This window comes from Natator depressus, chromosome 1, assembly GCF_965152275.1.
Source record: "Natator depressus isolate rNatDep1 chromosome 1, rNatDep2.hap1, whole genome shotgun sequence".
Lineage (NCBI taxonomy): Eukaryota > Metazoa > Chordata > Testudines > Cheloniidae > Natator > Natator depressus.
The window spans coordinates 12,530,095-12,544,178 of NC_134234.1; the positions used below are offsets into that span (position 1 = coordinate 12,530,095).

General features: G+C 55.9%; 1 protein-coding gene across 2 annotated transcripts in view; it reads right to left on the minus strand.

Annotated features, from left to right (window-relative positions):
• Positions 1–378: 378 nt before the first annotated feature.
• The window catches only part of PLEKHB1 (pleckstrin homology domain containing B1), a 37,334-nt gene continuing 23,628 nt past the window's right edge, over positions 379–14,084 (minus strand). For both annotated transcript variants that reach the window (XM_074954872.1, XM_074954862.1), the window contains exons 6-7: positions 6,485–6,587; positions 379–2,910 (exon numbers count right to left, since the gene is read on the minus strand). In XM_074954872.1, the coding sequence (XP_074810973.1) occupies positions 2,774–2,910; positions 6,485–6,587 (240 nt within the window). In that variant the 3' untranslated portion in view covers positions 379–2,773. The remainder of the gene's footprint in view (positions 2,911–6,484; positions 6,588–14,084) is intronic.

The following is a 14,084-nucleotide window of genomic DNA, read 5'->3' on the forward strand; positions in this document are numbered from 1 at the left end:
GCAAGTAACTAGATGAGTTGATGTACCCCTGGAAGATCTCTGCGTACCCCTACGGGTACGTGTACCCCTGGCTGCCACTGAGCTAAGCTATTAGTAACAGACACAAGGGCTGTCTTTAAGTACATGGTTTATGTTTTCTGTGTCCCTTTAGCAGCACAGTAAATACCTCGCAGTCTCTGAAATGGACAGTGTGGCTAAGGCTGATTGCTCATCCCCTTAACCCTGTCTACGGGTGCACTCTTACCTAATGCACATAAGGAAATCACTTGTTGAATTGTAAACAATTCTGTCAGTCATCCTTGGGGAAAAGCCCTCACAGCAGCTGAATGAGAAGGGTGCTGAGCTACTGGCCGGCACCTTTCTCCACTGCACGAGATAAGGTCATGTTATGCTTTAGCTTTCACTAGGGTAAACCCAGGTCACGCCTTTGAAGTCAATGGAGCTGCTGCTGTCTGACAGTGGGGCAAACAAGGTCAGAATCTGGCCCATGGTCTGTCTCCACTGTTATCCCTGATAGCCTTAGAGGGGCTCTTTAAAATAGAATCCCACTGGGGGTTTAGCCCCACACTCATAACACAACTCCCCCTCTGGGAGCAATGCCTCAGGCCAGACGCATCAGCACTGCTGAAGCCTCCAACCACACAGGGGCGAGGTGCGTTTGCAGGCGTCACTGTTACTAGAGGGTCGTGTTTCATTTCTGCAGCGCTTCAGATGTACAGCGGCATCACAGAACGCTTCACAGACCCCACCCTGCGTGGTTCTGGACGTGCCAGTATCAGTGAGCAATGGGGGTTACAACGCAGTACCAGACAGTGCACGGGAAATAGCTAGGGTTAATGCCTGCTACTGGATTGCACTGGGTTCCTAGAAACCCTGTGGGGTGTAAAAACTGCCTCTTGCCACCCACCGATCCGCTAGGAGAGATGGGAAAACAGCCTGTTTTCCCTCAGCAATTTGCATGGTGTCTGCCTGCCTCTTGGAATACAGGTGGGCACAGAATGGGCATACTGCCCCCTGCCCTTGTGCACATCCACTCCTGCCCGTGGCTGCAGAATGGGCATACTGCCCCCCTCACCCTTGCATGTACCAAGTTCTGCCACTGGGCACAGATTGGGCATACTGCCCTCCACCCTTGCGTGTACCCACTCCCAAGGGTGGGCAGAGAATGGGCACCCTTGCACATGGCATAAAATAGGTATAATTTCTTCCTCCCATTCATCCCAGCCTGGCCCAATCCATTCTGCAGGTGCTTTCCCTCTTCGTGTCCTGGGGTGAAACCAGGGGCTCTGCTCCTAGCAGGTGGTCAGTCTGGGGGCTCAAGCAGCCAAGTGTGGAATTGGCCATAGAGTCAGGCACCACCAGTGCAGGCTGTAGTGAAAAGCAGAAACCATCTAGCAGTGGCCGGAACCGGGCCAATGAGAGGGGCACGGCTTGTGCCTGCCACGTCTTATTCACTCACTGTCCTGCCGCCTCGAAGGGGGAGTAAGAGTTGAGCAGCATGGGGCCCTGGCATGGCCTGAGCATTGGCCATGAGCCTGTAAAAGGGCTGAACTTCACGCTCCTCCCGAATCCCCCTGCTGGCAGTGACCTGTGTGGCAACGGTCCCCTTCATGGCCTAGCGCTTTGGGGGTCCACTGCAGGGTTGCCACGAAGACCTCCCTTGTCCTGCCGCCTGGGGGTGGTATTCTCAGCCCCAGCAGCTCAGAGAGCAAGAGATGGGGCTGAGGGATAGACTGGAGGGGGAAGAAGGGACTGGGCGCTAACCAACAGGCCAGCCCCAGCACAAAGCACTGTGGGGGAAGGACAGAGGGCGTCATACACTTAGCGAGTGAGTCGTATCTTTTTAATAGGTGAGTGGAGTGTAACAGACGCTGGGTAAGTGTCAACATGCGCTGGTGTAAATATGACACAGAAGGATTCGCGTGGCTCATGTCCAAGTACATTTTACAGGTGGCGTGAAATACGCTGTAGACTTTGCCTATTGCTCTTCACTGTGCATTGGACCATACAGAATCACGTCTAAACTAAAATACCCTGACCCCCTCTCCCCACAGTGGGATGACTTCTGTGTTTCCTTTACACAGCTTGTCAGTCACATGTTCTATATATGTTACACACCTGAGGGGGGCTGCTACATAGGAAAGGGGCTGTTTCCTTTTACTTCCTATTTAAGTCCAAGGAGGATTTCTTGTAAACACAACGTATAAAACATCTGCAACTTACACAGCACTGGCCTGTACGCTACAGGGATCTGAAACCCGTGGGCCAATCGAGACAGGATTCTCAGCTGGCGTAAGCTAGCATCACCCTACTGACATCAGTGGAATTAAATCACCCTACACCAGCTAAGGATCTGGCTCCGTGCTCACCTCCTCTGTCCCTCTCTTCAGAGGAGGGCCAGGAGCAGAAGCTGTCATTTCAGAGTAGAAGGAGAAGCTGGGAGGTACCGGAGGTCTCTGCAGCACTCTCTGCTTGGCCCTGCTCAAGGTCTGGTTGGGCAGCCACAGTGCCTAGGTCAGTGTGGGCCAGGGGCATCTGGATTGTGTTGAGTGATCAGAAAATTTAATGACTGCTGGGTTAGGAGGCAAAGGAAAATTTATGCCACCAATGCACCTAGTCAGGCACGCCAAGCAAAGTGCAGACTCATTGGGGATGGGAGGGGAACCTTACAACGATCTACGTTACAGGGCATCGCCCCGCAGGCCTCCTGGAGGGAACCCAAACTTCTTGGTCAAGCGCTTGGTGCAGAGGTGTCCTGCGGGCGAGCGAGTTCTTAGAACCAGCACGGCATCCACATGAAGGATCCCAGGGCAGCCCCGGTGGCGGCGCCGGCCAGCAGGCCCAAAGCCATCTGGTCTCCCGACACGCGGTAGGGGTCCTCGCGGACAATCACGTGAGTCACTCCAGGTGCTGAGGGGCAAAGACAAAAGGAGATGCAGGGTGAACATGGAGGAAGGCGCCCAGGGACACCATTGTTCCTGCAGCCCTGTGCAAGAGGAGTGAACCTACAGCAGCATCAAGCTTACACAGGGACTTCACCAGGACCTGGGGAGCGCTGCCTCTCGCTGTCACTGGGAGACAAATGCTGCTCAGGCTCCTGTTCAACACCAGGGTACGGTGTGATCTGAGCCGCTGGGGGACAGGGGGAGACCTGGGTTCTGCTTTGGTGCATTTGATGAGAGCCTGGGCAGGGTTCGTGATGCATTGCTTGCTTGGCTAGTTAAACTGTGGGGGTGTGTCCTTCCTGCTTGAGCTGACAATCTCCTGGAGCAGTGAGCAATATAGGGCTTATGACACACAGTGCAGTATTTGTTTCCACCCAGCAGGGTGCGGTAGCGCGCACACAAGCCATGGTGACTGAGCCTTGAACAAAACAAAGGCAACACTTCTCTTCCACTTCTGAATAAACCAATCAAGTGAACCAATTGCTCTAATAATCAGGAAAGCATAAACGCACTTTCTGCAGGACCCAGCTGCCCGGGAGACGTGAGCAAGGAGCTCTTGGCTCCGAGCTCTCACGGGGCCTTGTGTGTGTACAGCTGTGTTGCCTCATGCACCACCCCAGGGCTGGGTCCCATGCTCGGGTACTGCCTGGTGCGAGTCTGGAATCTCCCAGCTGGGCAAGCCAGAGCTAGGGGCCAGATTCCCTGATGGCGGGCGGGTTAACATGCCCATGATAGGACCAAGCAGGACCTGGGCTTGCCGTGACACAGCACCCCTCTGAGCTGCACAGATGCCGCGCTTCAGAGCGCAGCTCGCCCTGAGGCAGGGCATGCGGCCCCTCCACCTTCAGGTTCCTGCCAGAGATGAGGAAACAGCTTTAATTTAATTTCTGATGTATATTCCCACTGCAGGGCCTGCATCCTTCCTTCTGGCGGGGACAGGGACAGGGACGGCTGCCTGAGCCCTGTGCAGATCCACCCCTGCCAGAGGTCCCAGGCCATTCAGGGCTGGCCCCCTGCACTGCTGTGGCGAGCCAAGAGCCCATCTGCATCCAGACTGTGACAGCTTGGCTCCGAAGTCGCGGGTGCAGCCAGGGCAGTTCCAGGTTGGTGCCACCAGATGTCACCCTATCATTAGGGATGTGGCTCGACGGAAGGGGGAGCAGCCGGGCACCCAGGGATTTGGCTCCTGTAAACGTCTGACAAGCTCACGCTCTGATGGGAAGCTGCTACCCCGCCCTCTCCCCCCCGCCCCCAGTCGGTCATGTGTCCTAGCCACAGCCTCCCTCTGCTCGCAGACTAGCACACCGGCTCCAGGGCAGCGGGTCCTGGGACCCCTCAGCCTGGAGGAGAGAAAGCAGCAGCTGCCCACTGCTTGGCAGGGGGTTAATTCTGAAACAACGTCCCATGGAACATCCCTGCTTCTCTGGCTTAGCTACTCAGTAACACCTCCAAGCCCAATCTCCCATCCCAGCCCGATCCCCAGTCCCAGCCCCAGCAACCCCCCGACCCGATTCCCCCGTCCCAGCCCCAGCCCGATCCCCCATCCCCAGTAACACCCCCCCAGCCCGATCCCCCATCCCCAGTAACACCCCCCCAACCCGATCCCCCGTCCCAGCCCCAGTAACACCCCCCAGCCCAATCTCCCATCCCAGCCCCAGTAGCATCCCCATCCTGGTCCCCTGTCCCAGGCCCAGTAGCACGCCCAGACGGATTCCCCCCCGCCCCAGCCCCAGTATTATCCCTCAGCCCGATCCCCAGCCCAATCCCTAGCCCTAGTAACACCCCCCAGCTAGCCCCAAATCCAGCATCTGTAACTCCTCAGTGAGTCTTCACTGCCAGCACCAGTAACCCCCCATCCAGCTGCCCCTCCCAGTACCAGTCACACTCTGGGGCAACCCCCTCCCAGCATCACTAACTCCTTCCCCAGCCAGTCTCCACTGCCAGCACCAGCCATCCAACCCAGGCCACCTTCCCAGCACCACTAACCCCCAAGCCAGACCCTCTATCAGCACCAGTAACCCCACAGCTAACTCCCCTCTCAGCACCAGTACCCCCCCAGCAATCCCCCTCAGCCAGCACCAGTAACCCCCAAGCCAGACCCTCTGCCAGCACCAGTAACCCCACAGCTAATCCCCTCTCAGCACCAGTAACCCCCCAGCCAGCCTCTCTGCCTCAACCAGCCCCCCCAACCCAGACTACAAACACAAATCCCCCATCCAGCACCAGTAAGTCTCAGGCAGCCCCCACTTCCAGTAAAAACCCCAGCATCACCCTCCACCCCAGACCACCCACCCAAGGCCAGCACATCCCAGCCCCCCCAGCCAGCCCCCCTCCCAGGACCAATAAACCTCAGTTTTCAGCCCCTGCCCAGCACTGGTCCCCATGCCAGTACCATCCAGCCTCACCAGCCCCACATCCAGCTCCCCACCCCAGCAGCCAGCACCCACCCAGCTACTGAAGAACAGCCTTGCCCAGTCAGCGGCCTCTGTGCACTGCGTTTGCTGGGTCTCAGTCCAGTCCACACCTGGGACTAACTGGTGTCCCTGTTGGCAGCCAGAGCAGAGAGGCCAAGGACTACGCAGAATGAACTCCTCTCCCTTCCTATGAGATGGTCGATATTGGGCCAGGGTGAGGCAGCAGCTGTTACCCATTAGGAAACAGACAGAGAGCATCAGTCTCTAGGCCTGTCTGTCTAGGTTCATAGGGCCAGATTTCCAAGGTAGTTAGCTGCCTAACGATGCAGAGAGGAGCCTGGCAGGATGTTCAATGGGCATCTACCTGCGTCTCTAGGGGCCTAAATCCCTTTAAAAATCTGGCCCCATAGATTTTAAGGCCAGAAGGGACTGTAATGAGGTTCTGATGCTAGTGCCCACCACCATGGTATCTCAGCACCTTTCAAAAGCAGGGAGTGTCCATCCAGCACCTTTTGCAAGCAGTAAATTCAATGCATTTATGTTACATTAAATACGTGAAGGGAATATAATGTTTTGCAAATGACTCCAGGAATGGCCCAGAAGTCTGCAGCAGCGCTGCTGTGCAATGCAATTTGGACCAGTGCTAGACTACCGTAGGAATTTAATTTTTAAATTAAAAAAAATATTGGCTTCTTTATAAAAACTGTCCCATTTTAGCTTTAAGAGATGATGCCAAGTAACTAATGAGCTGTGACCTTTTGTCCTTTCCTGGTGAAGCTAGGCACAGAATTGAATTCTACCTAGAGTTACAAAAACTCAAGAAACGTATTTCCTGAAGGAATTAAGCATCCTCTTCTGCTTTATGCACAGAAATAAGCAAAACCCTCAGTAAATTAATAAGAATGATACTGTGGCTTGTCTGGCTGGGGTGTAAATGGGCCCTGCCCTCTAGAGGTTGGAATCTGAACACCTGTCAAGTAAATAACACAAGTGTCTAAATCTGCTCCGTTTCCTGCAGGCTGGGTGCAGCCCTCTGGATCCTGGCCAGTTGCTAACCCCCCGCCTCACTGGGCCCCCCCCCCAACAGTGTGGGCTGTGGGGAGGCCATGATGGGGAAACACATACCTCCGTACTGGTTGCCGTAGTATCCCGAGCTGACGTACATGGTCTGGTGGGAGTCCAAGGGCACTGTCTGGTAATAGTCGTCATACGGGTCGTACATATGGACCTACACGAGGAGGGCAACACAGATGTTAGATCCAACGGTGATGCCTTGCCACCTGCTCCCGACTCTGCCTCACCCTCCTGGTCAATAGCGTTTGCAGCATGGCAGGGCACGGACATCTTTCCAAACTTGCTGCTGTCACCAGTAATTCTACAAACCCCAACGTCCCAGTATCTGGACCCCTGGGAACTACCTTTACATCGGATGGTGGCACGCTGCACTGCTTCTGTAGGCCAAGCTCACTGCCCACATCAGGGTTCCTTTGATCTCTCCATTCCCCCACAAGCTCCCTTCCATCCCACCTCCTCCCTCATGCCAGGGGCTGTGACCCCCCCCATTTCTCTCTCCCTCCTACCAGGGTCCGTCATTTCCTGCCCAGTGCCAACGGCCTTGATTCCCCCTCCCCCCCACCATTCTTATTTCTTTTCCTTTTGTCTGGCAGATAAGTCATTCAGGGTGTCAACATTTTTAACCCTATTGGGATGATGGGCAGAGCTGAGCTGAGGGGTCGGCTGGGGGTCTTGTTATGCTGGAAGATGTTAATGGTGCCATCAACTGGTTCTTTGCTTTCTAGACAACTACAGACCTGGCTAAAGCTGCTAGCTCTGCTAACCAGATGCCAGGGGCTCTGTGTCTCCCGCATTTCTTTCATCCAGTTTTTCCATTTTGCATCAAACTCAACAGGGTTCTGCTCACTGAGGCCTAGCATGTTCCCTGAAATCTTACAATTGATTTGTACAAAAGTTATTGTTACATCCAAACTGACCCCATTGCAGCTGAATGTAGGATCGCGCTTCACTTGGCCAATTACGGTAAGCCCTCGAGGCCCCAGCTGAGATCAAGGCCCCCTTATACCAGGCACTGAAGGTACACATAGTAAGAGACAGTCCTTGCCACAAAAAGTTTAGTCTAAATAGACAAAGGTCAGGAGGGGAAACTGAGGCATAGGAACAAGAACACACTTGCCCAAGGTCACTGAGCAGGCTACTGCCAGAGCTGGGCCTAGAACCCAGCTCTCTGGGGAACACACTTGCACTACTGGGAAGAAAGAATTCAGGGGGCAACACAACCCCAGTTCAGGTGGGTGAGTCTCTCTCTCTCTCATGCACCCCTCCCCTCGTGTTTCAAAAGCACACAGCATCCAATCATCAGCCTCAGCTGCAGCGTGTGCTTAACAAAATGTCCCCCAGCAACCAGACGTGCAGCAAGAACGAGCGAACGCTGCTGCTGCAGCCCAGATTTCCTGCTGGGGTTTCTGTGCACAGCCCTCTGCAGAACCCATCTCCCCCAGTCCATCCTGGGCATCTGATCTGTATTGAATTGCTCATTTCTGCGGCTGAAGCCTCAGGAGAGGAATTAATGCAGATTAGCAGCTCTCTGCTCTGTGCCTCCTATTAAAATGTATTTATTTGTACCTCGGGAGTCTGCTCAGGGAGGCTGTTAATGATGTGAGAGCTTAAACTGGTTTTAAATGGTTCCGCTCTCCTTCAGACTGATTTACAGACGTCCCACCGAAGGGCCCCGAGACCTGAGGGTGTGTCTACGCTGCAAGCCGGAGGCGTGATGTACCCAGGGTGCCAGGCGGGCAAGGCGAGCCTGGGCAGCTGCCCCTGCTATTGTTACTCGAGCTAGCTTTGATCTGACTTGATTAAAACTAGCTGTTATCTCTACATATGCTGCAGTGCAGCTAAAACCGCCAGCTGGAGCCAACGGGAAAATTCCCCATTAACAGGGGCAGGATCAGGGCCTAAAACAGTCAATGCGTGAAGAGGCCACACTAGGTACACTGTAGTCTGAAGGGGCGCACCCCCCACGAACAAATTACACGTGCAAGGAACGGTCGTGCCCTGTGTTACTGGCCCAAAAGGCCGCAGCAAAGCACACAGCACTAGCTACCGGTGCTGCGTGTGGTCGAGTGGGCTGAGGATGGGACTGAGAGGCAGGAGTGCTGGGTTTCATTCCTGCCTAACCAGCTGCTGTGTACCGAGGGCCAGTGTGGGAGGAAACCTGCCGCTTGAGCGGGGCACACGTTTGGCCTAAAGGAAGGACGGAAGCTGGATGTGAGCGAGGTGACAGCGAAGGGTTAAGAGAGAGCTGTGAAGTCACAGCTTGAGGCATCGGCCTCCATTCCCAATGTGCCAGGGCACCTGGCTATAAGTTGGCGCTCTCCAGGGATGATTAAAGCACAACCCAACAGATGAACTCCCGCCTGTGTCCTTGAACTGTCCAGAATCAGAGATGCTGGTAAGGTCCCTGTTGGAAACAGTGCCCTGGCCCAGCTGGACGTGTGGCTTAGCCAGGCCTGTAATGTATTAGATTTGGCCATCGGCACAGACAGCCGCTCACCCCAAGGGCTCAGAGCCTGAATGTGACCAGCAGTTTGTGCTGATTTCTCTTACACACGCGGCTCCAGCAGATGGGTTCAGAGAGCAGCTGGATTTCTTCAGATAGCGTCACCTCGACCACCCCGGTAAGGTACTGAGCGTTCCAAGCGATGGGAGGACACAGCACGAAATCCTCAGCCAGGCCGAATGCAGACACGCACGTTCTGGAGCGGAGACATGCCGGCTGTGGACAGCATAGGGATCCCTCGGTCACAGCACTAGTGCGTGGAGCGCAGCTCGCTTTCCTCTGATAGCCAGTGCAACAAGCATGAGTGTTGGAGCTGGAGGAGGGAGCTTGATTGATGGCCCTGGAGTATCCACACAGACAGCAGGGGATGCCTCTCCAGCCTGGACTGTGCCTCGGAGAGGGCTCCGACTCCGTGGCCCCATCAGTCCTGGGCCTCTCCCCAAGGCTGCCAGTTAGCTCCAGTTGTGGGGGTGAATTTGTGTGGGTGGCGGCTGTCCACCAGGTGCTGGGCTGAGCTCCCCAACCAGTCCATATACAGCTCTCAGAGCAGTCGCCCTGACAAGACTTAGCCACCGCCGACCTGGGACGGCTGGACAACCAGGAACCGTGGTGCTGAAAGGCCTCCTGACCTACTCTCTCTATTGGTATTGCAGTAGCTGCCTGCTGAGGGTGGGGCCCCATTGTGCCAGGGGCTGTACGTACACCGAGGGAGAGGCCCTGCCCCAAAGTGCAAGCAGTATAGCCAGAGAAGACAAAGGACACAGGGAGGGCCAGCCTGGATCAGACCCAGCGGTTATCTGGTCCAGAGGGCAGTCTGTGACAGCGGCCAGTAGCAGATGTCTCAGAAGAGGGTGTAAGAGCCCCACAGTGGGGAGATGTGGCTGCCTGCCCCATGTTCGCTCTCACCCTGGTTTCTAATAGCCAGGGCTTGGCTACAACATTTTCATTATTAATTCAGCAAAGGGTGGGAGACAGGCAGTCATATTATCCCCATTGTACAGACGGCGAGTCTGCAGCAGCCCGGCTGGGCAATGGAGACCAAACGACGTGCTCAGGGTCACACAGGGAGGCTGTGGCAGAGCAGAGAGCCCAGAGTCCCTGTCTTGTGCCCTAAGTACAAGACTGCGCTCCCTCCCCTCCATTACCAGGTGGTGGAGTGCTCTGCTCAGGCACTGCGGGGTTAGCTGGGCTACCCCGGGAGCAGCACTGCACTTTGATTCAGCCCACTGGCCAGTACCTTTCTTTGTGAAACTCAGGCAGCAATAAACCCCCATCCATGCCAGCGGCACGAGAGCCCAGCACCTTATGGGGCGCCCTGGGGTGTGGAGCTGATCACTGCATCTCTGCCAGCGGCCTCTGGCCACTGATTTTGTGGCAGTGGTCTCCAAACTGGGGTGCACACACCCCAGGGGGTGCGCGACAGCACTCCGCTGTTTCTTTTCTTTGGCAGCAGCTCTGCCCGTCCACGGCTGGTGTTCCCCTCCGGTGGCACGTCTGCGTCTTCCGTTTTTCTTCCGTCGGCGGCGCATCTGCGGCCGGTCTTCCCGTCTTTACCCTGGGGGTGCGAGAGCCAAAAAGTTTGGAGACCACTGCTTTATGGAGCACTCAGCGGGAGCGAACAATAGTCCAGAGTGAAATGTGGCCGAGGCGAGAACCCATGCAATGACCTGGCCACCTCCAGGCCCCCCAGCTTGGGGGAGGAGGGGGGAGACTCAGTGAATAATTCATCCAGGGGAAAATGCGATTAGAAAGCAGAGGTTTGAGACAGGAGGTGAATGGCATCCCCATGGAAACACATGGCCAGAGCCATCCCCCGAACCTCAAGCTGGGATGCATCAAAGGGAATCCCGAATTGCCAGCAGCTGCCTCTCTCCTACCTCCTTAACATGCTCTTCCCCATCCCTCCCCATGGGCTAGACTCAGTGGTTCATGGCCATGGCTCAAGTGGCTCATACCACAGGGGCCGGGTGCCAGTAAAGAATCTCATTGTCCGTGGGTAGCCCTCGCCGCAGACTATGGGCTGGTCTCGCTGCCCGGGAGCCACAGACAGCAGGGAATGGAGAGGAACGAATGTCCTCAGCCCCTGCCCTACGGGAGGGTCGGGTCCCAGAACTGGCTAGTATGGAGCGTGCCAGGGAGGGGCAATACCAGGGTACCTGGGAGAGGGTGTACGTCAGTGCCAGATGGACCAAAGGGGAAGGGACGGTCTCCGACCAAGGGGCTGGAGGCTAGTCTAGCTTCTCACCCCAGGGCAGCGTTGGGGAAACCAGCATGCCTGCTGCCTGTTCTGCCAATGATCAGCGCGCAGCAATGCCTGGCATTAACGATTGGCACAAAACACTCCCCTTGTACAGAGCATAGGCCACCACGCAACGCAGTGGGTGTAGAATTGCACAGGATGGAGCCAGCAGAGGGCTTCAGGATGGAGCCCCGGCCCAGCCTGGCCTCCCCCTGCCCTGCAACCTTCAAACAGGACTCGCTGTCTACGCAGCCTGCAGGGGCAGAGTGGTATTAAAAGGCCAAGCTGGGAAATGAAGCCATTCGTGGCCGAGCCAGACAGGTTTCCTGCTGACTGGGGAGATGCTGCCAGGCAACTGGTGGAGTTGGCGAGTGGCCACTTAATGGCACTGCTGTGCCCCCATCGAATGGCCTCCCTATAGGGTGGCTATCACAGGGCCTGACTGGTGAGCTGCAGGAGAGGCAGGCCGCTGGGTGGGTGGCTTTAGCACAGAGGCAGCGGTCTATCATAGGGCTGCGTTGTTCAGGGGCTGCCCGCGCAGCTACACCCGCCTGTATACCAGGCTGCTCTCTCCTCCTACAGCCCATTCATGGGGTCAGTTTAAATCCTCTACATCTCTCCCCACAGGAGCAGCGGTGTAGGCACCTCAGGGCCCCACTGGGGCTGGCTGCTTCCTCCACGGGGTCCAGCGCAGTCTGCCTGCTCCTGCATCGTCACGGCCCAAGCCCGAGAGCAGCCGTGACACAGGAACAAGGGCAGTCTGGAGAGCATGGTTCTGTTCCCGGCTCTGGCCTGCTGTGAGATTTCGGGAAAGTCATTAAGGCCCAAACATACTGAACTAGCCTCTGATTCTGGGTGCCCAGCTGGAGCCATCCCAGGCCTGCCGCCAGTAGGAGGAAAGGGTGCTCAGCCACTCTGACAAACAGATCCTGGCTTTATTTGCCTGCTCTGCCACAGAATCCCTCCGTGACCTTGGGCAAGTCACTTAGCCTAACCAACGCCTCAATGCCCCAGCTGTAAAATGGGGGAGATAATCCGTCCTTCCTCCACCTGTTACCTGGCTGGGTTGTGTAGACACTAAGGTCTCCAGGGCAGCGACTGCTCCTTACTCTGAGGTCGTACAGTGCCTGGCGCAACAGGGCCTCTAGGTGCTACTGTAATACCTCTAATAAATATTTCTGCATTCCCTGGTGCAACTGGGGCTGAGGGGACTGTAGCAATAAAACACAAGAAAGCACGAAGGGGTGAATTTTAAGTCTCTCTCTCTCTCACACACACACACAGCCCCCTCCACCCCCCTTAAATCTTCCTTCTCCACGATCCTGCAGCAGATGTTTTGGGGGCACCGACGTCCTTGAGAACAAGGAGGATTTGAAGAGGCAAAAGCAATGGTGCTGGAGAGGAAGAGGTTTCTGAGCCAGCCTGCACCAAGCACCACATCAATATTATAGACACAAAGAAAAGGAAGGCTGCAGCTGGTGCGTGGCTGTGCTATGGGAACACGCTTACCCTTCTAATGTATGGGGAACAACGGGGAAGGGATTTTAGTCCCATCTCAAGGCAACATCGTGAATTCAGCATCCTCCCGCCCTAAGACGAGGGTCCAGGGAGGAGATTCCATCTGCACTGCAACTGCCTGCCATTCGCTGCTAGGGGATCCATTCAAAGCAAAGGGCCGAGTCAGTGCGCTCCAGCAGGGTCCCGCCAACGAAAGCAGGGCCGGTGTGGCTAAGACCTCCCAAACTCATTCCACTCGCGGAACTTTAGCTTTCAGCTGCATGCACAGGCCCCATAGGCTAGCTGTGGTGTCTGGGGCCCGGGTTAGGACACGGGGCCCCTCAACTAAGTCTGGTGGTGTAAACAGGACTATACGCTTAGGCCCCCCAATTCTGGGCTCTGCTGTAGCCCCTTAACTGAGCTGCCATTTAGGGGCCGCACAGCTGGCTTAACCAGCCACCAGCGGTGGTGGTGGGGAAGGGGGGATTCCCAAGCAGGCACAGAGCAGCTGGAATGCGCCTACATCTTGGTTTACTGGGATATATAAGGGGAGGAATATGACCAAAGCATTCTCAGGTCCAGCTCTTATGGGCAGAGTAGCCCACGGTGGCCTGTTCAAAGTCACCACAAGTTCAGGTAGCCCCCGAGGCTGCTCTAATTTATGCTGGGGGCTGGGCAAGCACCCACCTAAGGCCAGAATTTGCAAGGCACAAAAGCTGGCTTATAGGCATTTGGGGCCCCACTCCCTGGGTCTGTGTCTCTCAGAATCGGGGCCTTAGAACTCAGCAGAGCCTCAGCAAAGCTTGGGAACACGGCTCAAAGGTCCGTCCTCACAGTGCTGTAAGACTGACGATATTTTAACTACAGCAGGGAGCTAGCGCCTGGTCATGGGACCGCCCAACGGGGTAGCGGGTGTAGTGGAGACAAGGCCTAACCTGGACATCTTAAAACAGGCCAAAAAAAAAAAACAAGTCACGAGTCAAACAAGTTTTGGAAGCCTCAGCTGCAGCCGCCCCCACTTGGGAGGAGTCCGCTGCAGGGTGTCAGACCCTCCGCCATTTGCTCTCCTCCCAATCCGCTCAGGCTGCAGGGGAAACCACCGTTCAGGGCCCTGAACTTGCCACCGAGCAGCAAACTGGACTCTGAGCTCGGATACAAATCAATGCCCAGCCACGGCCTTGGAGCTCCCCCGGAGTCGCCCTCTCTCTGCTGAACTCAAAAGAGTAGAACAGTCACTTTCTCCTCATGGCTAGTGGCCACGTGCCAGGCTAACGAGTTTCAATACTAACAACCAACTACCAAACACGGCCATTGGGCCCTGATCGACTCTGGCCTGGAACCTCCTAGCCAGAAGGAGAATCCAGCTCTTGTTTATTAGCCTGCCTGGCTGGAGTGAACCAAGTCACTTCACA